We start from the raw sequence: 24,637 nt of genomic DNA on the forward strand, positions 1-24,637 counted from the left end.
TGGCAGACGAATATCAAACATTGTGAGTTTGGAGCAGGTAGGCTGAGGGAGAAGGGTGGACCCTTGAGGGCAGTATCCCATGGTACAGGGACTACTCCAAGGTATGGGGGCAGTGGATCAGAGGACCATTCTGGGAGTGAAGCATCTCCTCACCCCCACTCCAACTGTTGGAGCCCTCAGGTAAAGTACTGATCACTCTGCCTTACTTTTGGCCCTGCTAGTCAGCATTTATTCAATATCTACTATATGCCAGGCTCCATGCTAGGAACTGGGGATAAAAAGACAAAACAACAACTATTGTTTGCCCTCAAAGAATCAATATTCTACCAGGAGTCTTTGTTTTATCCCAAGATGAATCTTAGGGTAAGTCCTTGGACTCTGACAGATGGGATATTCTACTCTCACATGGGGAAATTTCTTTCTCTAGAATGTCGGCCTAACTCTGCGGAAGCTGATTGGAAGCGTGGATGACCTTCTGCCCACTCTGCCTCTGTCTTCACGAACAGAAGTAAGTTTCCTAAGGCCCGGCTGGACTGTGCACTTTGCTGTTTAGTCCTCCCGTGTCATGGGATGTGTTTATTTCCAGAGAAAGAGCCACAAGGTCCATATTAGCTTGCTTCATTCCTCCCAGGCTCTGGGGCTGGCCTGTCTGTAGAGCATGCTTAGGAGGGCTGTGGTATGGAGATGGAAATGGAGTCTGGGGGTGTTGCATGCTCTCCAGGGACCAACAACTGGGAAAGTTTTTTCTAAAGGTCAAGCTTCTGGTTCTACAAGTTCTTTCCTCTCTCTGCTCCCCTCTTTCCTTATCTGTAAAGTGAGGGCATTGGACCCAATTATCTCTGAGGTCCCTTCCAGCTCTGGGTCTTAGGACCCATTTGTTTATGGACATTTGATGGCTGTTTGCCTGTCCATCCAAGGCAGGAGTGTTAATTAGCAGGCTGGTGACTGATAACTATGGGAAGTAGTGAATGTATTGAAGGGTCAGTGTGGCTTAATGGATAGAGCACTGTACTCAGACTCAGGAAGACCTGTGTGACTCTGAGTTCTCTGAGCCTCAGTTTCCCCAGCTATAAAATGGGGGTCCTAATAGCTCATGCTTCACAGAGTTATGAGAACCAAAGAGGATAATGTATATAAGTGGCTTTGGAGTCAGAGGACCTGAGTTCAAATCTTGCCTCTGATACTACCTGTGTGACCTTGGGCAGGTCATTAAGTACCTGAGACATGGTTTCCTCATATAGAGAGTGTAAAATGGGGGGGGGGAGTTCCCAAGAGGTCTTGAGGTCACTGCCAGCTCTAGGTCTATGATTCCATGATTATTATTAGATAAGTATGAAGAATTAGCAGGGGTTTTGTCATCCCAGCCTCCTGTCACTCAGCTTTCCAGATCCTAGATTGTTCTTTCTAACCCTGCAGATTGAGGGGACGCAGAAGCTGCTGAACAAAGACCTGGCAGAATTAATCAACAAGATGCGTCTGGCGCAGCAGAATGCGGTGACTTCACTGAGTGAAGAATGTAAGCGTCAGATGCTCACCGCCTCCCACACTCTGGCTGTGGATGCCAAGAACCTATTGGATGCTGTGGACCAGGCCAAATGGTCGCCAATCTGGCCCGCCCCCCGGCCGAGTGAACGTCAGGCAGTGTCCGCCAAGATGAACTGGTCCTGGATGGGGCGGCTCTCCCACCTGTGTGCCCCCACTCCCAACTTTTGTGCCATGCATCCCCCTTCCCCTGCCTCTTGTCTTGCCTAGCCATGTTTATTTTCTTAGGGGGCTGGCTTGGGGCCATTTGCACGATCTCTTCCCCTTTTCTGCCCCCTGTTCCATTAGCCCCCAGCCAGAAAAGGGCACCCCATACCCCACAGACTGTTAAGCCGAGAAGGCGTTTATATATACAGGACACTGGACTACAGAAGCTGGGATAGTAGTAATGGGAGCTTGAGGGTAGCTGTCTCCGTGCCCCTCCCCAGCCTATCCTCCCCAGCCCACCCCACTTCTTTTACATAGTATGTTTATCAGTGGATCCCCAGTGCCTGTGGAAACTGCCCTGGCTTCATGCATGGACACAGCAGCCAGGGGTGGAATTAAGCTGTTCATTCTTATTTTTCTGTGATCAATTAGTGATTCCCTGGAGACCTCCAGGGTTAGCAGAGGTACCAGTTGGAGTACAGAGGCAGGGGAGCCCTGTTCTAGGGACTGGCCTTGCGAGGATGCAGACTGAACTGATATTCTTGTATAGTGTATAGAGAGAGGGGTTTATTTAATGTATGGATTGGTCTGTCCTGACCACCATCTGTCCCAGCCAGGAATGTTCCTTGCTAAAAGGGACCCAGAACAAGCCAAGAAGAGCCTGGGTGGGGAAAGGAGACTGTTAGAGTGAATGATACAAGCACTGGATCTGGAAGGTGAGAGAAAGAAGAGGCCAGAACAGGAATTCTGGCCATAATTTACCTGTCTTACCTCTCACTTTCCTTCTTTTCTTCCTCCCTATTTTCATCTGTCTATCTCTTTCTGCCTCCTTCCCTCTCTTCCTTATTTCCTTTCATCCTCTTTTCCTCCTTTCTTCCTGCCTTTCTGTTTCCCTTCTTCCCTCCTGGCCTCCCTCCATACCTTCTTCCCTTCCTCCTTCCATATCTCCCTTCCCCTCCTTCCATCTTTCCTTCCTCCCTTCATGCTTCCTTTCCTTTTCTCCCTCACTCCCTTCCTTTTTCCCTTCTTCCCTCTCTCCCTCCCTTTCTCCCTCCCTCCTTCCCTTGTTTTCTCCTCTCCCTCTTTTCCTCCCTCTCTCCTTTCCTCCCTTCTTCCTTCTCCCTTCTTCCCTCATTCTTTTCCTCCCTCCTTTTACCCCTCCTTTTCTCTCTCCGTCTCTCCCTTCCTCCCCTCCTTTATTTTTTTGGTTGTTTACGTAAAACACTCTTCCATCTTCTTTCTATTTGATTTGTGGTTGAATTAAAAATGTACCATTTGTTTTGTGGTTGGATTGATTCCTCTTCTCCACCTCCCTCCCCCCAACCCTGTTCTATGACATTTCTATTGACATTGAATTATGCTCCTGGAAGAAATGAATTGGTTTCAATGTTCAGTGTACCTCCCTTTCCTGCAGGAGGAGGATCAGAGGGCAGGTACTGGTCCTGGGTAGGGAACAGTGAAGTAGCCACAGGGTTGTTAAGGGGTTCTTTAGCTTTTGGTCCAGAGAGACTTGATCAGGATGGGTGGCTATAACCTGACATCAGTGTTAGCTCAGTTGGGATTCCAGGAGTTGTTGCTGGAAGCAGGGGCATATGCCATCAAATAACAGTGGGAAGGAATAAAAATGCTTAACCAAGATGGTGGGGCTTAGATGATAATTTATAAAGATACATCAGGTGAAAATGGCATCAAAATAGGCGTGAGAGTTAGGCCTTTATTCACAAACCAGAAGAGAAGTCAAATATGAATGAAATCAGTGAGCGGTCCAGAATCAAGAGGTGTAAGTAATGGGACTAGAATGGAATCCTTGGACAACTTTCTAAGACTCAGAGTTGAAGTAAAGATTGGCACCTACCCTGAAACTTAAAATCTTAGAGAGCTGATGGAGAGCTGAGAAGATAATTGATTTGTCCCAGGGTCACACAGCCACTATGTTTTTGCACAGGACTAGATCCCAAGTCTTTCTGGTTTCAAGGCTGACTCTGTATCCACTATACTATGCCACCTCTCCACTAGACAAAGCTTCCTAAAACACTGATTTCTCAATGTCACTCATTTGTTCAAACACCTCCAATGTTTTCCTTATCCTTCCAGTCCAAATTTCTCAAACTGATATTCAAGCCCCTTTCTTATGAACCCCCAAACTACCTTTCCAATGATGCTTCTGATTATTCTCCAACATTCTCTACTCCAACCAGGACAATCTCCTTACTGACCCAGCATAATTCAGTGGAGAGTGTTGGGTTTGGAGATTCTAGATTCAAAGCTTGACTTGTCAACTTACTATCTGTATGACCTTGGACAAGTCATAACCTCTATAAGCCTCAGTTTCCTCATCTATAAAATGAAGATGTACAAGCTGATCTTTGAGGTTTACATCTGTGATCCTATAATCCATGCTTGTTTTCACAATAAGTTTCTGTTCATTTCTATTTTCCCTCACACCAGCAATCCTAGAATTCCCTCCCTCCACTTGCCCAAATCATCTCTACTTTTCAAAGTCCAACTTTTGTCTTCTCCTCCCACATCGGCCAACATTTCCAGTCCTCCTCCCATTCCATTGCTATAGACCTTGTAGTGAGTCTCATTCATTTCCCCAGTCTAATCAATACCTTGTATTGTATCTTAACTGTTCCATGTAGATTGTAAGCTCCTGGAGAGCAGGGACTACATCTTTTTTTTTTTCATGTTCCCACTGATACATAGGATAATGCTATGCTTACAACAGGTACTCAATATTTGCTGAATGAATGAATGAAATAATCATCAGCTTCATGGTAGATAAGTTCCAGAATGAGACTTCCACGATGGAATAGCCAGCGACCTCATTACACCAACTCTCAAATGACTGGCTGAATTAGTACCTCCTATTCCCCCAATGTCTTAGTGAAAATGCAAATATAGTTACAAATACCAGAGAAGCTAGAAGGCATCACCCTTGGATCAAGACTTGTGCTTTTAGATCATGCCAGCTACAAGCGGAGGAAGAAAGAGGCCAATGGTCCCAAGGAAGCAAACAATGATGAACATCCAGAGGAATATGCGGTCAATCACCATGGCAACGTACTTCCAGTCTTCCTTCACCTGTGGCAGAAAACCAATGCATCATGAAAGGGGCAGAAAATTACAGAAAGGTAGCACATGAATGTTCCCCCAAATGACAAGGGGAATAAAAGGTTAACCTTGGCCATTGCCTAGATGAGTGCCTACCGTATTGGGGCCTTAGAAAGGATAACAACTAGTGAAAGAAGGGTTCAGAAGACCCCAGAAGCCAGTTTTTGTTTCAAGGAACCTCTGCTATTCCAAGGCTTAAACAGCCTAACAATCTCTATAATTAATCCCCAAATTTTTCCACAAACATCTCCTCAGACCCAACCCCCACCACATCCTAGATAAGGGGTTCTTAATCACTTTGGTGTCATGGATCCCTTTGGCAGACTGGTGAAGTCAATGGACCCTTCTCAGAAATGTTTTAAAATTCATAAAATGAAATACATTTGAAGGAAACCAATTATATAGAAATACAATTATCAAAACATTGTAAATAAGTTCATAGACTCCTAGGTAAAACCCCTGTCCTAAAGGCTTTACAGTTCCTTCTAGCTACAAAATTCTATGATTGTGATTTCAAGTTTTAGATGAGAGAAGGCAGAGATGTCCCCAGTGATATTACATTGTCATGTAGAAGCACCAATATTCCCTACTGAATGCAGATGTCAAGTTAAGAGAAATCTCTAGCTGTAATCTGACATGTGGAATCAGGCTTTCAGTAGTGGTACATAAAACTGAGCATTCTTAATCCTCATGAGTGGTAGAGACATCACATCTCACCCAGCTATATAAAATGGTCATATGGCCTTTGGGCTAGAATTCTGCTGTGGAGTTATTAGCCTGTGTTCAGATAGCTCTATCATGAAACTACTGATTGTTTCAATCATTCCACAAATATTTGTCCAGTACCTGCTAAGCATATCACATTGTATTTAATGCCAGTAGATTTATGAGAAAACATATGCTATGGTCTCTGCCTTCTGGAAACTTACAATCTAATTGAGGAAATGAGTCACTAAACAGGTTGCAGTGTAGGGTTGTGTATGATTGAGTACAGAAGTGGACCCCAATGAAGGAGACTGAGAATGAAAATACCAATGCCACTGACAGATTCTCTTTGAAGACAATGTGGTACAATGGAAAGAGTGCTAAGTTTGGAATGTTGGACTTGGAGTCATGGAGATCTGAATTTTAATCCTTGTTCTTCCTCTCATCTATGGGATCACTTAAACTCCTTGAGGCTTCATTTGCTCAACTATGCTTCTAAGTTGGCCCCCAAGGTGGTCTTCAACTCTGGGTCTAAGAAACTATGAAATCTGAGCTGGTGGTCCCTTGCCTTTTTCCTATTCCCAACTCACCGAAAAATCAGCATCCTCAGTCCTCAGGTGATCAGCAATATAGTGCACACCTTCCAAGGCTTTTTGGATGCTGGGGGGCAAAAGGAATCCAGTCTTTGGCAATTGAATCCCTGTCTTGGAACATGGAGAACCATGGTGATGGCCACAGTGACAACAGAGGGTATCAATTACTGGTGATGAATGGCCAGAAAATTCCCAGCTTTCTTCCTCCTCTTCACCCTCTTTCTCATCCTCATCTACATTGGTGTCCAGCCAACAATGAGTGGTACTGAGCTTTTGGACAGGATTGTGATGGAGCTCCAGGACAGGAAGGGGCCGATTCATCCAAAGCCATCGGGGTATACAGCCCAGAAAGGCAACCCTCACCCAGTGGGGCATGATGTGGGTTCCTGGAGATCGGTGGTGAACATTGAGGACAAAGACAGTGATGACAATAGAGAGTGTGACAAAGATCATGGTGAAGAGTAGGTACTCACCAATGAGTGGAATGACCAAGGAAGTGGAGGGAATGATCTCAGTGATGAGCAGGAGGAAGACAGTGAGTGACAGTAGGACTGAGATACAGAGGGTGATCTTCTCACCACAGTCTGATGGCAGGTAGAACACCAGGACAGTGAGGCAAGAGATAAGGAGGCATGGGATGATGAGGTTAATGGTATAGAAGAGAGGCAACCTCCGGATAATGAAGAAATAGGTGATGTCGGGGTAGATCTCAACACAGCAATCATACTTCTTAGTGTTGTAGGTGCCCACAGCATTGATGATGGCCCATTCCCCACTCTCCCAGTAATCCTTCAGGTCTACCATCTTTTCCATCTGCTGAAGGTCGATCTTGGCCTTGTCATAGGTCCAGGAGCCAAACTTCATCTTGCAGTTCTGCTGGTCAAAGGGGAAGAAAGTCACATCAATACTACAGGAGCTTTTATAGATTGCTGGGGGTGCCCACTTCACTGTGCCCGTGAAGAACAGGTGAGCCTTAGTCATGTGAGTCACTGCAAACTCCCCATCAGCACTGCAAAGAAAAAAAAAAGAGAAGAATTAGAAAACCATTCATACCTTCTTAGGCCAATCTTGGTTCAGACTAGCTGAATAGGGTGAGGGAGGAGGCTAAAGCTCTTTCTGGCTGTGTATTTGGAGTTTTCTGTAAACATTTAAGAATGCATGGCCCCTGAACCTTTATTTTGTGCTTAACATATAAATATAAGGATTTGCCATTTTTATACTCAGAAAGAAACAAGTGGTTAAATAGAGATCTGGGCTTGGCATCAGGAGGACCTGATTTCAAATCCTTCCTCTGAAACCAATGGGTTGTGTGATGCTGTGCAAATCACTTAAGCTCTGTTACAGAAGAGGTGCCCATGTAGGTTGTTAGAGAGGGCATTTCTTCCCCAGAAGCTCCTTGCTCCAGAACAAGTGTTCAGAGAGTAGAAAGTAGTCTTGCTTGGCTCGTATGTGGAGAACAGAGTACGTAGGGGAACATCCTAAGATCAGCTTGCAAAGACAGGTTAGGGATAAATTGTGGAGGGCTTTGAGGAGCTAGACGTCATTCAGCAGGCAGTTAGGAGCCATTAATAGAGGAACATGAGCCAAGTCACGTTGCAAAGTTAATCTGGAAGGGTGTGTAGGAGACGTTGGAAGGGAGAGAAATGGGGGGAGGGAGACAGGGAGACCACTTCAGGATATCATATGATATATTGTGCCACTTTGAGGTACTGGGACAACAGGAATGGAAAGTAAGGGAGAAATTCAAGAGACATTAAGAATAAAGAATCAACAAAACTTAGTGATAAACTGAATGTAGAGGGTAAGATAAGGGAAGAGACAAAGGTGACTCCAAGGTTTTGAAAGGAGGTGCGTAGAAGAAAGGTGAGCGTGACCTGAATCAGATCCTAAAGAAAGTTTTTCTCCTTGGAGGAGCCTGGGAACCATTTTTATATGGGAGAAAATGCCAGACTCAACTCTTTTTTCTTTTTCAATATTTCACGTTGTCTTCTAATTTTTCATTCTTTTGGTTTTGTTTTACAATTTCTTGATTTCTCATAAAGTCACTAGCTTCCTTTTGCTCCATTCTAATTTTTAAGGAAGTATTTTCTTCAGTGAGCTTTTAGATTTCCTTTTCCATTTGGCCAATTCTGCTTTTTTAAGGCATTCTCCTCCTTATTGCCTTTTTGGACCTCTTCTGCCATTTTTTGTCTATGGTGTTATTTTCTTCGGTATTCTTTGGGTCTCCTTTAGCAAGCTGTTGATTTGTTTTTCATGATTTTCTTGCATCACTCTCATTTCTCTTCCCAGTTTTTCTTCTGCTTCTCTTACTTGCCTCTCAAAATCCTTTTTGAGCCCTTCGATGGCCTGGGACTGATTCATATTTTTCTTGGAGGCTTTGGATGTAGGACCTTCGACTTTGAGTCTTCAGGTTGTATGTTTTGATCTTCTTTGTCGCCAAAGAAAGATTCTATGGTCTGACTTTTTTTTGCACTGTTTGCTCATGTTCCCAGCCAATTACTTGAGTTTTAATCTCTTTGTTAAGGTAGATGTCTGCTTCCAATGTGGAGAATGTACTGCCCCAAGCTTCGGGGGTTTTATGCAGCTGGTTTCAGAGATACTTCTAGGGAACTGTAAATTTTCAGTTCTTCCAAGGTGGTATGATCAAAGGTGTTTACTCCTTTCCTTGCTTGTGCTGTAGTCTATGAGTGACCACAAGTATTCTTTTTTGCTTGGAACTGTGAGGAGGATTTTCTCCACACCGCCAGTACAAACTCCACCACACCAGTGCTGCTTTTCACCCCAGGACTGCCACCCAGAACTGCAACCCAGATCCAAGCTCAGGCAAAGCAAGAGATTCCTGCCTCAGTACCAGCAAAGAGATCCCTGCAATTCCCCTCTGATCAGCCACTCGATTCCCTCTCCTTCTATGGGCCAAGAGCTCAGGAAGCAGCCACTGCCCCAAGCTTCTCTCTCACTAAGGTCCAATAGACCTTTCCTACTGACCTTCTAAGTTGTCTTTGGTGTTTGTGGGTTGAGAAGTCTGGAAACCATCACAGCTGCCCGTGATTCAATCTCTTGAGGCCTGCTCCAGGTTTACTGAGGCCTGGTCTTTGCCTGAGTGGCCCACATTGAACTGCGCTCCTCTACCAGCCCAGTGCAATAGACCTTTCCAATCAATCATCCAGGCTGTCTTGGGCTGAAAATTTGTTTCACTCTGTCTTTTTGTGGGTTCTACTGCTCTAGGATTTGTTTATAGCCATTTTTATGGGTCTTTGGAGGGGTTTGGGGGAAGAGCCCAAGCATGTCACTGCTTTTACTCTTCCATCTTGGCTCTGCCCTTATATTATCCATACTCAACTCTTGACAATAGCTTTCATTATCCACTTCTTAGGATCAAGTCAAGTCAATAAAGCATTTATTAAACACCTAAGTGCCAGGCACTGTGGCAAGTGTTAGAGATACAAAGAAAGACAAAAACAAAACAAAACAGAGTTCCTGCCCTCAAGGAGCTCACAGTCTAATGGAGGAGACAGCTGCAAGCAAGTATATACAAACAAGATTTATTACAGGATGAAACAGAAACAATCATCAGAGAGAAGACACTATGATTGAGGAGAACCAGGAAAAGCTTCTTGCAGAAAGTGGAAGGAAGCTGGGAAGCAGAAATGAAGATGGAGAGAGTTCCTGGGGGGCAAACAGTGAAAATGCACAAAGTCAGGAGATGGAGCTGTCTTGATCTAGAAGCCAGTGTCACTGTATCTAAGAATATTTGAAGGAGAGTAAGTAAGTAGGGGCAGCTAGGTGGCTCAGTGGATAGAGTGTTGGACCTGGAGGAAAAAGTTCAAATCCAGCCTCAGACACTAACTAGTTGTGTGACCCTGGGCAACTCACTTAACTCTGTTTGCCTCAGTTTCCTCATCTGTAAGAATGAGCTAGAGAAAAAAATGGCAAATCACTCCAGTGTCTTTACCAAGAAAACCCCAAATGGGGTCATGAAGGGTCAGACACAGCTGAAACAACCGAACAGCAACAATGAGGAACATGTGGGAAGACTAGAAAGGTCAAACAGAGGATTTTATATTTGATCCTAGAAGTAACAGGAGACCACTGGAGTTTATTGAATAGGGGTGGGGCAGGGTCTGCTTTGGGAAAATCACTTAGTGACTGAATGGAAGATGAGAGACTTGAAACAGGCAGAGCCACCAGGAGGCTTTTGAAATAGTCTAGTTGTGAGATGATGAGGGATTGCACCAAGGTGGTGGCAATGTGCCAGGAGAGAAGGGAGAATATACAAGAGGTGGTAGGAAGGTAAAAGCAACAGGATTTGGTGGCATATCAGATGAGGGGAAGTGGGTCAGAGAGAGTGAGGAGTCAAGGGAGACTTCTATGTTGCCAGCCTGGGGAACTAGAAGGATGTGGAACCATCCACAGTAACAGGAAAGTTAGGAAGAGAAAAGAGTTTGCCTGGCTGGGGCTGAGGGCGGGGGAGGAGAAGAGAGATCAAGAGCTGAAAGGAAGCTTAGTGATCATTCCATTGAATACTTTTATTTTAACTGCAAAGGAAACTGTGGCCCAGAGCAGAGAAGTCACATGCCCAAGGTCACACAGGTAATATGTCAGAGACAGCATACATTAGGATGCTCACTCTTCCACAGTTCACAGGCTCACGAGAGCCTTGGAGGTGACAAGCAAAGACGAGACCCTCCCTCCCTTTACATGACTGCTAGTCAGAGTTGGAAATGAGCTTAAAGATGAATAATTAAAAAAAAGTGTTAGAAACACCCAACTTAGCCTTTCTGTTGTTACTAAAAATCACCACTAGGAGGCAGCATAGACCCGTTTTTGCTTAGGCAGTAACCTTTCAGCATCTGGCTGGATCAAGGGAGTGTCACATATTTCTTTCCCCTCTACGCCCCATTGTAACTTGGGCATCTCCAAGGCTATGCCAGCAAAACCCAACCTGTAGTAGGGCCCACGTATATGGAAAGGCTTTAAGGAGAGACTCATAGCAGACTAAGCATTGTCCACGGATAACAATAACAGCCTGTTACAGGGGGAACAGTTTGATCACTAGAGAAAGGATTCTTTGATTATGATGATCCAAGAAATACGGAGGAAATATCTATAGGTGACATAGTGTTTAGGATGCTAGACCTGGGTTCAAATCCTGCCTCAGACTCTTACTAGCTGTGTGACCCTGAATAAATCACCCTAATCTCCCTCAGCCTCAGTTTCCCCATCTGTAAAATGAGAATAATGATATCACCTATCTCCAAGAAGATTAAATGAAATACTGTTTGTGAAGTGCTTTGAAAAACCTTAAAGCAGGAGCAGCTAGGTGGCCCAGTGGATAGAGCACTGGCCCTGAAGTCAGAAGGACCAGATCCAGCCTCAGACCAAACTTGACACTTACTAGATATATGACCTTGGGCAAGTCACTTAACCCCAACCGCCAAAAAAAAAAACCCTGACAACAACAAGAAAAACCTTAAAGCCCTATGTAATATCAGCTATTGTTAATATGATTAACAACATAGCTAGGGAAGCAGGGTAAAGTATAAGTTCCTTTGGGTCAATCCTGGAAACTTGGACACATAAATCTAAAATACCAGATTAAGGACTTGAGACTTTATTCAGTAATAGACATTGTCTAGCGCAATGGAATGATTTTTGGCTTTAGCATCCGAAGAACTAGGTTAGAATCTCAGCTCTGCCACTTAATGCCAGAGTTCTTGAATTCAGCCATGTCTGACTCTTTGTGACCCCATTTGGGGTTTTCTTGGTAGAGATACTTGAGTGGTTTGCCATTTCCTTCTTCAGCTCATTATACAGATAAGGAAACTGAGGCAAACAGGGTTAGGTCACATAGCTAGTGAGGTTGGATTTGAACTCAGGTCCTCCTCACTCCAGGCCTGAGCTCTATCCACTGTATCACCTACCTGCCCCATCACTTCTCTGAGATTCAGAAGAGTAGAATAAGGAGAATGGATTAGATGCACTCTAAGGTGCACTCAAAAGCTACAATATGATAAATTTAGTCTAGCAGTGGAAAAAAAAGAGGACTCTTCCAAAATTATCTGTCTGAGGGGTTGTAGATGCATAGTTTTGCTACTTTTCCTCCTGCGACCTCTACCTCTCTCCCACCCTTACTTAAACAGGCCACATTTAAAATCAAAGCGCACTGGTGACCCTAATGATTCCTTAGGGCTCCAAGGAAGTCGGGTCTGTAGCCACAGATGTGTGTCCTTCCTTCCTTCTCTTGCCCTGATTCTGGGTTAGAAGTAGAAAAAAGCCCAGAGTTACAAGGAATAAAATAACTCACAAGTGGTTGGACTGGTCCCTCAGTTTCTTCATCTGATGGCTAAGCCATCATCATCACCACCACCATCACCACCATCATCATCACCATCGCCATCAACATTGACCAGTGTTTACTGGACACTTACTACATATTAGACCCATTGTTGTGCACTTTAAGGGAGGTACAAAGAAGAAAAAGATGCTCTTCCTGACATCAAGGCAATCTAGTTGGGGGGACAAGCTATAAATAGCAGCAGCTCCAGCTGAAGCTATTACATGCGCCGACCCCTCCCAAATTCAGTAGGGCAAAATCTGGTCAACAAATCCAGATTCTGGCTAAAAAGGAAGGGCTGCCTACTTGTTGTAGAGGACAATGTCAGGAATCCAGATCATCTCTGAAGGGACCCGGATCGATGTGATGTTGCCATATTCAGTTGGGTTCCAGCATAGCTTGTAGTCACTCCACTCCTAGGCAGGAAGGAAACGAAGGTTCAATTTAATTTATTTCAATAAACATTTATTAAATACCTACTATGTGCCAAGTACTGTGACAGGCCCTGAAAAGACAAAGATAAAAAAAGAAATAGTTGCCACCCTTAGGGAACTTACATTCTTCAGGAGACTTGAGGGGAGCCACATGTACACTAATAAATAAATAGAATATATGTAAAGTTAAAAAAAGGAGGCTCTCCTTAAGACATCTGAGTAAGTGGAAGCAGACCAACTCTCACAATTATTTCAACATGGAGCACCAGACAGAGAAATGCAGGAAATCCAAAGAGAAACTACAGTGAGTGCATTTTGTCAGTCCAAGTCCACATTAAGAGACTACAGGCCCTAGGGAAAGGTTCCAGCCAAGGAGCACGTACATAGAAGTCTTCTAGCATAGAGACGAGGGACCTAGAGTGTATTGCATTGACTCAGAGTCGGGGCTCAGATGACTGTGGAGTTTAGATCAAGATGTCATCAATCATGGCTCTCATTGGATCAGACCACTCCAATGCAGACCACCCCAAGTATACTGCCCTGTGTAGACCCTTGTCCTATCTGCTATGTAGACTTCCTAGTGCAATGCACTGAGGTCCTTGAAAGACCCAGCACCTATTATCCATACCCCAGATAATGTGGATTAATATCAAAGCAAGCCTCACTATTTCTTCCAGAAGTGTACAAAGCCTGGCCTCAATACAAAGTCTCAGTTAATAAAGTAAGATTGAAGAAACAATTAAAAGGAAGAAAATACTGATAATAAACAAAGGTTTTGGAGTCAGGGATGTTCAAAGCACAAATTCAGGAGAAGGAAAGAACACACCTCATCTACAAATAAAACCTTAAAGAAAATTATAGATTTTGCATAAGCTATACTAGAATTCCTGGAAGAAATGAAGCAAGCATTTAAAAATGATGATATAAAGGAAATAAGAGCTCTAGAGGAAAGAACTGGAAGGATAATATACAGCTTAGTAAAGAAATTCAAAGTCTTGCCCATATAATAGGTTCCTTGAAAATTAGACAGGATCAGACAGAAATCAGTGACTCCATGAGGCACCAAAAAATATTAGAACTGAATTGAAAAGCTGAAAAAATATCAGAAAACATAAGGTATCTCTTACCAGAAACAGCTGACCTGGAAACTGGATGCAAGGGGAGTTGATCTAAAAATCCTCAGACAACCTGATAATCGCTGCTAAAAACAAAAACAAAACCCTAGATGCCACATTTCAAGAAAATATGAATTAAAATAGCCCAGAGGACAAAGTAAAAATAGAATACACTCGTTATCTCCTGAAAAAAAATAAATCTCTGAATAAAAACTCCCAGGAACATCCTAGCCAAAAATCCGTAGCTCCCAGGTCAAAGTAGAAACAACATAGGCATCCATAAAGAAAAAGTTCAACTACTAAGGAGCCAGAACCACAAACACAGACCTCTTAGACCACTACCAAGAATAGTAGAATTTGGAATACGACATTCCAGAAGGCAAAATATAAAGATTTAAAATTAAAAAAAAAAACTTACCTGGAAAGCTGAACGTATTGCTGTGGGGGAGTGGGAAGAATAAGTCTTTAATGAAATAGAGGACTTCTAGGTATTCCAGATGAAGATACCAGAGTTGAATAGATATTTTGAAATGCAAAGACAGAAATTTAAAGATAAATATATTTGAGCAATTGGAAGGTATATGTGATGGCATAATATTTATCTTCTAATAGGAAAAAAGTGTCCCCTCCAAACTTACTGTCTTCAAGAATCATAAAAGTAGAGCAAACAAGGCAGAGTTCATGGGAAGTTTTGTTACATTTCAATATTCTTAAAAGAAAAAATTAAAAAAAGAAAGGGAAGAAAGGCATAGCACTTACTATCTTACATAATTAGGTCTAAATTCAAGGAGAGTGAGATATAGATGAATTTCATTTTCATCTGAATTGGACAAAGGAGGATTGAATATGCACACAGTCACAAAAAAATTGGTATAAAATTTCATTAAACTTAATAAGGAATCAGGCGGAGGCCGAGAGACAGAAGGAGGCAAAGATGGAGGGTAGTTTTAGTAAAGGATTAATCAAAATAAAATCTATCTTTAGAAAGTGAAGCATAAAGTTTAGCATAAATGAAAGAAAGAAATGGCAAGAACCTAAGATCAAGGACTGGGAGAGAGAAAAAGAAAGAGTAAAACAGAAGCAGGTTTCAAAACAGTATTAAAAAATATGACGGAAGAAAAAACACAATTAACAATCATAATTATACATGTAAATAGGACAAACACCCATAAAATGGATGGGGGATAGCAGAATGGATTACAAAGCAGCATGTAATAGCTTGTTAATTACAAGAAACACGCTTAAAATAGAAAGTTCACAGAGTTAACATAAGGGACTAAAGCAACCTATTATGCTTCAAATGAACTCAGAAAAGCAAGAATAGCAATCATGGTTTCAGACAAAGCAAAAACAAAAAAATAAACTTCATTAGATGAGGAAATGTTATTATGTTTAAAAACACTATAGACAGTGAATTAATATTGATATATGTATATACACATATGTGGCCTGAATGACATAGAGCTCACCTGGAGAGCTGCCACAAAATGGAAGAATCTAAATAAAGGAAAAACTAATTGATTTATAGAAAGAAACAGACAGTAAAACTGTAATAGTTTGAGATTTCAATATACCCCTATGAAATATAGAAAAATCTGATTAAAAGATAAATAATGAAGTTATGTTAGACCTCTGGAAATTACTGAATAGATATACTTTTAGTTGTGTATGGCACCTTTACAAAAATTGACCATGTACTGGGGCATGTAAACCTCATAAACAAATTCAGAAGAGCAGAAATATTAAATATAACTTTTGCCAACCAAAATACAATAAAATATATTCAATAAAGGACCTTTTAATAAAGGATTAAAATTAATTGGAAACTAAATAATTTACTTCTAAAGAATTTGTGGGTAAAAGCATAAATTGTAGAAATAGTAGCATGTTTCATCAAATAACAAGGCAAAATAACAATACTTTTGGAAGACTACCAAATTTTCCTGAGGAAAAAAAATTGTATCTCTAAACTTTTTCATCAGCAAAAAAAAAAAAAAGGAACAGATCAGTGAAATAGATATGCAATTATAAAGAAAAAAAAAACTAGAAAACTAGAGACAACCATTTCAGTAGAATGATGAGGTCTGTAGCCAGACTACTGAGAGGTGAGAGTCATAGGAAAGGAAGTGAATAACACATCACTTGTAGACAAACTACTAATGAAATTTATCCCCCAAAGGGCAGACAGATAGAAGATAATACGTAGCAGGATTTTTGAGAATGAGGATGACAAAGACATGTTTGTAGTCAGTGGAGAAGCAACCAGTAGCAGAGAATGAAGATTAGCAAGAGAGTTGGGGGTTATAGAAGGAGAAATTTGTTGGAAAAGACAGAATGGAATGGGATCGCTTGTACATGTAGAAGGGTTTCCCAGGCAAGGATAAGGGCCATCTCTTCACATGCGATAAGGGTGAAGAAGATGGTGGCAGATGGTAGCAGAAGGCATCTGAGTAATATGAGATGAAGAAGAGGGGGCTCTCAGTGGATGTACTCAATTTTTTCACTGAATATATGAGACCAGGTTCTCAGCTGAAAGGATGGGAGTAGGAGGAGTCATGAGAAGCTTGAGAAGGAATGAAAAGTTCTAGAAAAGCTGCTGTTGTGATGAGCGATCTAATTAGGGAGATTTGGCTGGATTGCCTTGTCTCAGTGAGGGCCCAGTTGAACTCATGTCCATAAATTGGCAGTGAGCCTGGTCAGCACGGTTTTGTGATTTTCTCCAGCTTTGTTCAGCAGTACATGAGTAGCATTGGAGGCAGCAGATGGTGGAAGTAATCCAAGGCTGAAGCTTAGTAGGCAAGGACATATCTGGGAAATAATAAAGAGACAAGAGATTCGAGAGAAGAGAACAGTGTAGAGATGAACTGGTTCATCAAGGCATCAAGATGAGGAAGGGAGGAGAATGTAGCCAGTGCGTTGGTGATGTCCTGGGAAAGAACTGAGGGGTCAAGGGATTGGAGGTTGTACTTAGGATGAAGAACAGAGCTTGGCATTGCAAGGCAGAGGGGATGATAGAATGACAACAGGTTATGATCAGATAAAGGAATTTCAGAGTTCACAAACATGGAAGTGTTCACTTATGGATGATCAATGGCAAGATTATGGGTATGACCAATAGGTCTTAGGAAATGGATAAACTGAGGAACTAGGAGGTCAGGGTATTTAAGGCAGTGTTAATATGTATGTTAAAGTCCTCTAGTATGAGGGCAAGAGTTATGAAAGGGAGAAACTGATCTAGGCACTGAACTCCTGAAGGAGTTCTATTAACCTGGAGGTTAGTAGATAACAACTATGAGAATCTTAATTGGGTGATAAATATAGATTTGTATGGACTTCAAAGGAGGAGAGAGGTTACTGAGTGATCATGGTAAGAGGAGAGCCTGGAAGTGGAAATGGGGAGCAAGAACTATTCCACCTTCCCCACCATGACCCTCATCGTATTGGGGGATATGAGTAAAAATGCAACCAGTGCTGAAAAGGATGGGTAGGAAAACTGTGCCTTCAGGAGAAAACCAGGTCTCAGTGAGTACAAGAAGACAGAAGGAATAGAAAGGAAAAGAAGAAAAGAAATTTGTTGCCTACAGAGCAGGCATTCCAGAGAGCAGTGGAAAGGGTAGGTAACTTTAGAGCAGGAAATTAGGCAGGGGGAGGTTGGGTTGAGGGTGATGGGAATAAGAGAGTGGCTAAAGGGGAGTAGAGAATGGGATTGAAACAATGTTATCTGGGGGATTAGAATCATTGGGATGGGGAGGGTATGACAGGGTGGGAGTTCATTTATGTTGAGAAATGAGTTCATGCACCTTATCTCTAGGGGCTCAACCTTGAGGCAGTCATCCCAGGATGTCAGGTAGCAGATATCTGGAAAGGGGAATGCAGGCTACACAAAGCAACTCAGGGAGTCACAGGAAGCTAGAAAGTGCGCAGGGAGGGAATGAGATGAAACGGCTGGCCCAGGCAGGCTAGGATATTTTCCTACTTCTCTGGAAGGCACTTCTTTCCTCCTAATTGATGAAGATGGAGTCTTGTCCTTGTATCCTCAGAACTACTAAAGTGTTTTAGCACACACTAGGTGCTTAATAAATGCTTCTGAATTGAATTGAGAAATGAGGGATAGGCCTGCATGATGACTGTCCATGAGATTCTTTGGAACTCCAAAAGCTTCCCCTGGAGATTCCTGGCTCCTTCTTTGGGGCATCTTCCCTACCAGAATAAACTGACCTCTGCAGAGGACAGAATCTCACCTGTTTCAGCCACACATTGGTCGTCATCATCTGATTCTTCTCATCCTGGTTTTGGGTGGGGAGAAACAAGAGAGTTCATTCAGTGTGAAGCAATTGAACCAGACTAGGAAAGGGGGAGCAGTTGCTAATAGCAAGCTCCCTCACCAAAGGAAACACCCAATACTTCTCAGTTACCTTGCTACTCCTTAATCTCCATTGTGTGAACACAATGCCAATGTTTTCTGTCCCACTAAAGAGTGGATGTGGCAAGAAGTGACAGACTTCTCTGTCACTTGTATTTAGGTCTCTTCTCCATTGATGTGGCCATGTCCATCTTCCCTCACTTCCCTAAAGTATGTTTCCAAGTATTGTATCTTTTTAAAATGTTTTATTTATATCTTCTGTTTTTGTATCACCTACATGCCCTGGTGTATCCATTACCTCCTTCTCCTTCCAGAGAGCCCCCTTTATAATAAAGAATTTAAAAAAGAAAAAACAATTTAACAAAATTAACCAATGTAATAAAAAAAAAAGTTCAACATATATAGAAATACTAGCTAAGACAAAAAAAGAAGGAAAGGAGATTATTTTTCATCATATTTGATATATTTTAGGGGAAAAGGTCCAAGCTGAGTCACACTGAGTTGTAAAGTTAGCTGCAACTGGGAGCTGGAGTAGAGAGAAGGGTCTGGGTTGGATAGGGATGAGATGGGCTGAAAATAAAAGGAAGGAGCCAGACAGGGAATATAATATTCCGGAGGCCAAAGGAGAGAGGATTACAACCAAGAATCACCTACCCAGCAAAACTGAATATAATCCATCAGGGGAAAAAATGGTCATTCAGTGAAATTGGGGATTTTCAAGCATTCTTGATGAAAAGACCAGAGCTGAACAGAAAATTTGACTTTCAAATGCAAGACTCAAGTGAAACATGAAGAGGTAAACAGGAAATAGAAATCATAAGAGACTTACTAAGGTTGAACTGTTTACATTCCTGCATGGAAAGATGATATTTATAACTCATGAGACCTTTGTAAGTATTAGGGTAGCTGGAGAGAAAAAATTACATGTATGTATATGTATATGTAGATAGATAGATAGATAGATAGATAGATAGATAGATAGATAGATAGACAGACAGACAGACAGAGGGCACAGGGTGAGTTGAAGATGAAGGGATGATATCTGGAGAATAAAATTAAGGGATGAGAAAGGATTATACTGGGAGAAGGAGAAAGGGAGAGGTGGAATGGGGTAAATTATCTCACAGGAAACAGACAAGAAAAGGCTTTTACAGTAGAGGGGAAACCGGGGAAGGTGAGAGGGAATGAGTGAATCTTATCCTCATAGGATTTGGTTTAAGAAGGGAATAACATACACACTGAGTTGGGGATGGAAATTTATCTTACCCTACAGGAAAATAGAGGGAAAAGGACAAGAGAGTCGGGGATGATAAAGGAGAGGGCAGACTGGGGGAGGGGATAATCAGAAGCAAACACTTCTGAGGAGGGACAGGGTCAAAAGACAGAATAGAATAAATGGGGGGTGGGATAGGATGAAGGGAAATATACTTAGTTTTTCACAATATGACTACTATGGAAGTGTTTTGCATGACTACACATGTATAACCTGTATCAAGTTGCTTGCCTTTTCAATGAGGGTGGGTGGGGAGGGAGAAAAAGAGAAAATTTGGAAGCCAAAGTTTTAAAAACACATGTTAAAAAAATTGTTTTCACATACAACTGGGAAATAATACAGGAAATGGGGTATAGAAGTCTATCCTGCCCTACAGGAAAATAGAAGGGGAAGGGGATAAGAGAAGGGGGAGGGGAGAGATAGATGGGAGGCAGATTAGAGAGGAAGGGGTATACAGAATGCATGCCATCTTGGGATAGGGGTAGGGATGAGATGGGGAGAAAATTTGGAACTCAAAATCTTGAGGAAGTGAATGTTGAAAACTAAAAATAAATACATTAAATTTAAAAAGAAAAAAATAACAAACAAACAAAAAAAGGAAGGAGCCAGAAGAGAAAAGGAAGACCACATGGATGGGAGTAGAGAGTTCAGTCTGGGTGCAAAGTAGAGGGCCAACCTGGTAGGGCTGAGCAGGAGAGTCCCATGTTGGAATAAGACTCACCACATCAATGAGTTGGGCAATGGAGAGCCCAAAGCGGATGATCACCACATCAGAAGTGTTCTGAACTGGGCGCGACCAGCGATTGTAGCCCCTAAAGAGGTGTTTGAAGAGGCGGTCTTCAGCAAGAGCATGGGAGCTATGCTTTCCTGGAGCTGTAAGGGAAGGGAGAAAAGGGCATAGACTCAGATCTGGAAGAGGCTTTATAGTTCAACCTCTTCATTTCACAGAGGAAAATTCCAGATCCAATGGGCTTTCCTTTGTACCATGGAGTCTCTCTCTCTGGTTCAGCATCCATGTTCTCCTCCCTCTTCAGTGTGTGTATCCCCAAGAGCTCTCCCCAGGATCTTCTTTTCTTCTCTAACTTAGTAATATCACATACTCCCATGGTTCAAGTATCACCTCAACCCAGATTACTCCTAGTCCTAGATCTTCATTTCTTTCCTAAATTCCAATCCTGCATCATTATCTGCTGGATATACCTTCCTAGATGACTAATGGGCATTATAAAGTTATGTGACCAAATAGAATTTAATTTCTTCCCCTAGAAACTTGATTTTCCTACAAACTTCCCTGTAGATGTTGAGGGCACCACCATCTTCCAGTCAATCAAGTACATTCCTTTGTAGTCATCCTATATACACTATCCTCTCTTTCACCATGGCCCCTACCCCCATATCCAATTGGTTGCCAAATCTTGTTGATTCTATGTCCTCAATATCTCTTGTATTTACTCTCCTCTCTACTCATGTGACCATGACCCCACCTCAGGCCTCATCACTTCTCTCCTAGACTATTTGCAATAACCTCCTAATCGTCTCCTTGCTCCCATCTTCTCCCCTCTCCAGCACATCCTCCATACAGCAGTCAAATGATCTCCCTTTGCCATAGGTCAACCAAAACATAAAAGCCTGACTTTGTCAGGCCCTAAATGTCTGAGTCTTAGATCATTATTACCTTGCACATATTAAGCTTTCAAAGAGTATAAGATAAGGCAATAGCTCACATTTATAGGCCACGTTACAGCTCATCAAAGTCCATTCCTCTCAACAACCTTGAGAGGTAAGTGGCACAGATACTATCATCCCCATTTTATAGATGTGAGAAGAAGCTCAGAAAGACTAATTGTCAGTTAGCAAACATTTATTAAGCACCTACTATATGCCAGGCTGGATAGCTAGGTGGCTAAGTGGATAGAGCACTGGGCCTAGAATCAGGAAGACCTGAGTTCAAATCTGGCCTCAGATACTTATTAGCTCTACGACCCTGGGCAAGTCACTCAACCCTGTTTGCCTCAGTTTCCTCATCTGTAAAAATGAATTTGAGAAGGAAATGGCAAACCACTCCAGTATATTTGGCAAGAAAACCCCAAATGGGTTCACAAAGAGTTGAACACAACTGAAACAGCTGAACAACAACAATAACAAATATGCCAGACATTGTGCTTTCTCCTAGTCATGGAGCTAGTGTGCCCTCAATGTAAAGATTGCCGCAGCTTCCTGGCTCCTCTTTGAGGAGAGTGATATCCAGGCTTTGGAGTCTGAGAACCTCTGGTCAAACCCTGGCTTCTGTGTGACTTTGGGCATGTTCTTCACCTTGCTGTGCCTTAATTTCCTCATATACAAAATGGAGGGATTGAACCCAATGACCTCCAAGATCCCTTCTGGCTCCAAATCTGAGATCTTGTGAGGCAGAGCTGAGACACAGACTGGGGCCTCCTGATTCCAAAGGCAGTGTTCTCTTAACCACACTTCACCTCCTCTTCCCCACCCCACCTACCCATCCCCATGAAAAACTGATCCCTAACAAAGATAAATGTTTTATGCTCTGTTTGGCTCTAGGTAATCTTCACTGTTTGGGTCAATATGTTGTCAGCCTCCAAATGATCACTAGTCCCTTTTCCTAGTCTGGTTCAGTTGCTTCACACTACTAGTTAGCCACAGCACAAATCTCAAACTGATAACTATGGGCATATCGATGTAGTCAGCTCTAGAGTGACAAATATTTGACTATCTGTACACATGCCACACGCATACACATACACACACAGAGACACACAAACACACATTTTGTCTACGCTTGTGACTTCATCACTCTTAGTGGAGGAATTCCCTCTCCCAAGGCATAGACAGACAACCATGCTGTACCTTAAAATCTCTAAGAGTTGCCTGGGCCACTGAAGAGTTAAGTGATTTGACCATTACATCTTCATCAGTCTGAATCAGAGGCATAACTTGAATCTGGTCTACCCTGTGTTAAGGGACGGCTCTTTGCTATTCCACACTGCCCCTCAGGAAATCTGAGCAGTTTATCAAGCAAAGGCAGCTATAATGTAGAAGTGGGAAGAGTGATGGACATGGAGTTGATTTTCAAATCCTTCTTCAGATCCTTACTGGAAGGGTGATCATGGGTAACTCATCTAATTTCAATGAGACTTAGTTTGCTCAAATGTAAAATGGGGATGTTAATTCTTGTCCCCTAACTACTTCACAGGATCCTTGTGAAAAAAAAAAAGCACTTGGTATATTTGGTTTGTCTGCACCTGTGATTTCATGGGTATGTGGAACTCCATCTGAGTTCCAGTATTCCATAGGAGCTTTCAGCGAGAAAACTCCTCCATCAACGAATATGTGCAACTATTCTGCACCTTATATTCTCAGAGTTTTCTAGAGGGCAGTGAGAGGTTAAGTGATGTCCAGGGTCACACAGGTAATTTATTTTGTAGGTAGAATTTGAACAGAGGTCTTCCCGATCCTGAAGCTAGCTTTCTATATATTATAGAGTATATGCCTCTCAAAGATGAATATAGCTCATTAAGACCACTTACCTGCTGAGACATGGAATGTCAAAAGGAAGCACCGTACCACAAGTTTCGTGATGGATGGAGGTCTAAAGGTGAGGCGACCCATACTTTGGAAGGTCAGAGATCTGGTTTCTCCAGCAGATCAGAAAATGGATTACTTGTTGGGTGGCCAGGCCTTTGCTGGTGGGCTAAACTTGAGTCTAATTTTCCAGGGTAGTCTTTGGGAAACTCCCTAGAGCAGGGCTGCCTCAGGATCCTGTGCAGATCCGGAGGGTCAGGCAAGGGATGGCTCAGAGAAATCCTCCAGAAGGACTCAAGGATCTTCTTCCTGGAAAAGTCAGAGGCCCCATTTCAGGTAGCATCTCTTGAATGTATTTCCCCCCTGCATAGTCACACAGTCACCACCCAGGTGCAGACCCTTGTCATCTCTCTCTTGGACCATGATGATAACCTTGTAATTGTTCTTCCTACCTCAAGTCTTGCCTACTCCAGTCCATTCTCCACACAGCTGCCAAGTCGATATTCCTACTTACAGTTCTGACCACGTCTTTCCTCTGCTCAAAACGCTTCTGTGGGTCCCTACTGACTCTAGGATAAAATACAAGCTCTTCAGGCCTGAAATTTTAAAATCTTAGATTGATTTTTGTCTAAATTTTCTTTTTTTTTTTTAAATTATAAACTTCACAACATGAACACTTCCATATAGAAGAACAGAAAAGGGAGTATATATAAAACCGTGAATCCCTATTGTATACAAATTGTTTGTTTTAAAGAGTTTATTAAGTCAAACACAGTGTTATGAACACTGCCCCCCTTCTGAATCACCTTTTGATCTCTATTATGCATTTTAAATGCTTCATTGATACTTTTTTCCTTTTTTTTTTTGTCTATCAATATTGTCTCCAGTGCTCCTCTGCAAAAACGAAAACCTTCCCTTGTAACAAGAAAGAGTAGTAGCAAAACCAGATTCACCCATGATCATTTGTAAACACATCTGGCTCATACTGCACTGTGGTCCATCACCTATCTGTCAGGAGATGGGAGGCAGGTTTCATCATCAGTCTTCTGGAGTTGTGATTGGTCATTGCATTGTTCAGCATTCTTAAGGCTTTCAAAGTCTGTTTCCTTTACAATATTGAAGTCTTTATGTACTATAAATTGTTTTTTCAGGTTCTGCTCTCTTCACCCTGCATCAGTTCATACAAGTGACCCCAAAGTTTTTCTGAATCAGTTCTTACTGTACAATAATATTTCACCCTATACTATGCTATACATTACAAGCTATGATTTGTTCAGCCATTTGCCAACTGGTGGGCATTCCTTTAGTTTCCTGTTCTTTGCTACAACAATTTTTATATAGCATTATAGATATATATTTATATATTATATACAATTTATATATTATATAATATATAAATATACTCTATATATTACATAATATATAAATTATATATTATGTTATAAATATATAATTTTGTGTATTTTTTATAAATCAT

At 42.1% G+C, this 24,637-nt stretch overlaps 2 protein-coding genes across 2 annotated transcripts in view; one reads left to right on the forward strand and one right to left on the reverse strand.

Moving 5' to 3' along the window:
* The window catches only part of PTK2B (protein tyrosine kinase 2 beta), a 166,719-nt gene extending 164,999 nt beyond the window's left edge, over positions 1–1,720 (forward strand). The window contains 3 exon segments of the mRNA XM_020983973.2: positions 428–508; positions 1,417–1,594; positions 1,597–1,720. Coding sequence (XP_020839632.1) covers positions 428–508; positions 1,417–1,594; positions 1,597–1,631 — 294 coding nt within the window. The 3' untranslated portion in view covers positions 1,632–1,720.
* A 2,496-nt stretch (positions 1,721–4,216) lies between these two features.
* On the reverse strand, positions 4,217–23,247 carry CHRNA2 (cholinergic receptor nicotinic alpha 2 subunit). Its single transcript, XM_020983975.2, has 6 exons — positions 23,166–23,247; positions 20,342–20,493; positions 18,226–18,270; positions 12,742–12,851; positions 6,099–7,110; positions 4,217–4,773 (listed from the first exon to the last, which is right to left on the reverse strand). The coding sequence occupies exons 1-6, from the start codon at positions 23,245–23,247 to the stop codon at positions 4,648–4,650; spliced, it is 1,527 nt and encodes a 508-aa protein (XP_020839634.1). The 3' UTR covers positions 4,217–4,647.
* Between the last annotated feature and the right edge of the window lie 1,390 nt (positions 23,248–24,637).

This window comes from Phascolarctos cinereus, unplaced genomic scaffold (genome assembly GCF_003287225.1).
Source record: "Phascolarctos cinereus isolate Bilbo 61053 unplaced genomic scaffold, phaCin_HiC Scaffold_2;HRSCAF=192, whole genome shotgun sequence".
Taxonomy (NCBI): domain Eukaryota; kingdom Metazoa; phylum Chordata; class Mammalia; order Diprotodontia; family Phascolarctidae; genus Phascolarctos; species Phascolarctos cinereus.

What these genes read in the sequence shown, in the direction of transcription:
- CHRNA2 (XM_020983975.2), bottom strand. Translation starts at nt 23,247, where the DNA reads ATGGGTCGCCTCACCTTTAGACCTCCATCCATCACGAAACTTGTGGTA. An exon ending in CCAATGTGTGGCTGAAACAG is followed by an intron (nt 12,852 to 18,225) that starts GTGAGATTCTGT and finishes CTTCCTGCCTAG; the next exon opens with GAGTGGAGTGACTACAAGCT. An exon ending in GACATTGTCCTCTACAACAA is followed by an intron (nt 7,111 to 12,741) that starts GTAGGCAGCCCT and finishes TTTTCTTTGCAG; the next exon opens with TGCTGATGGGGAGTTTGCAG.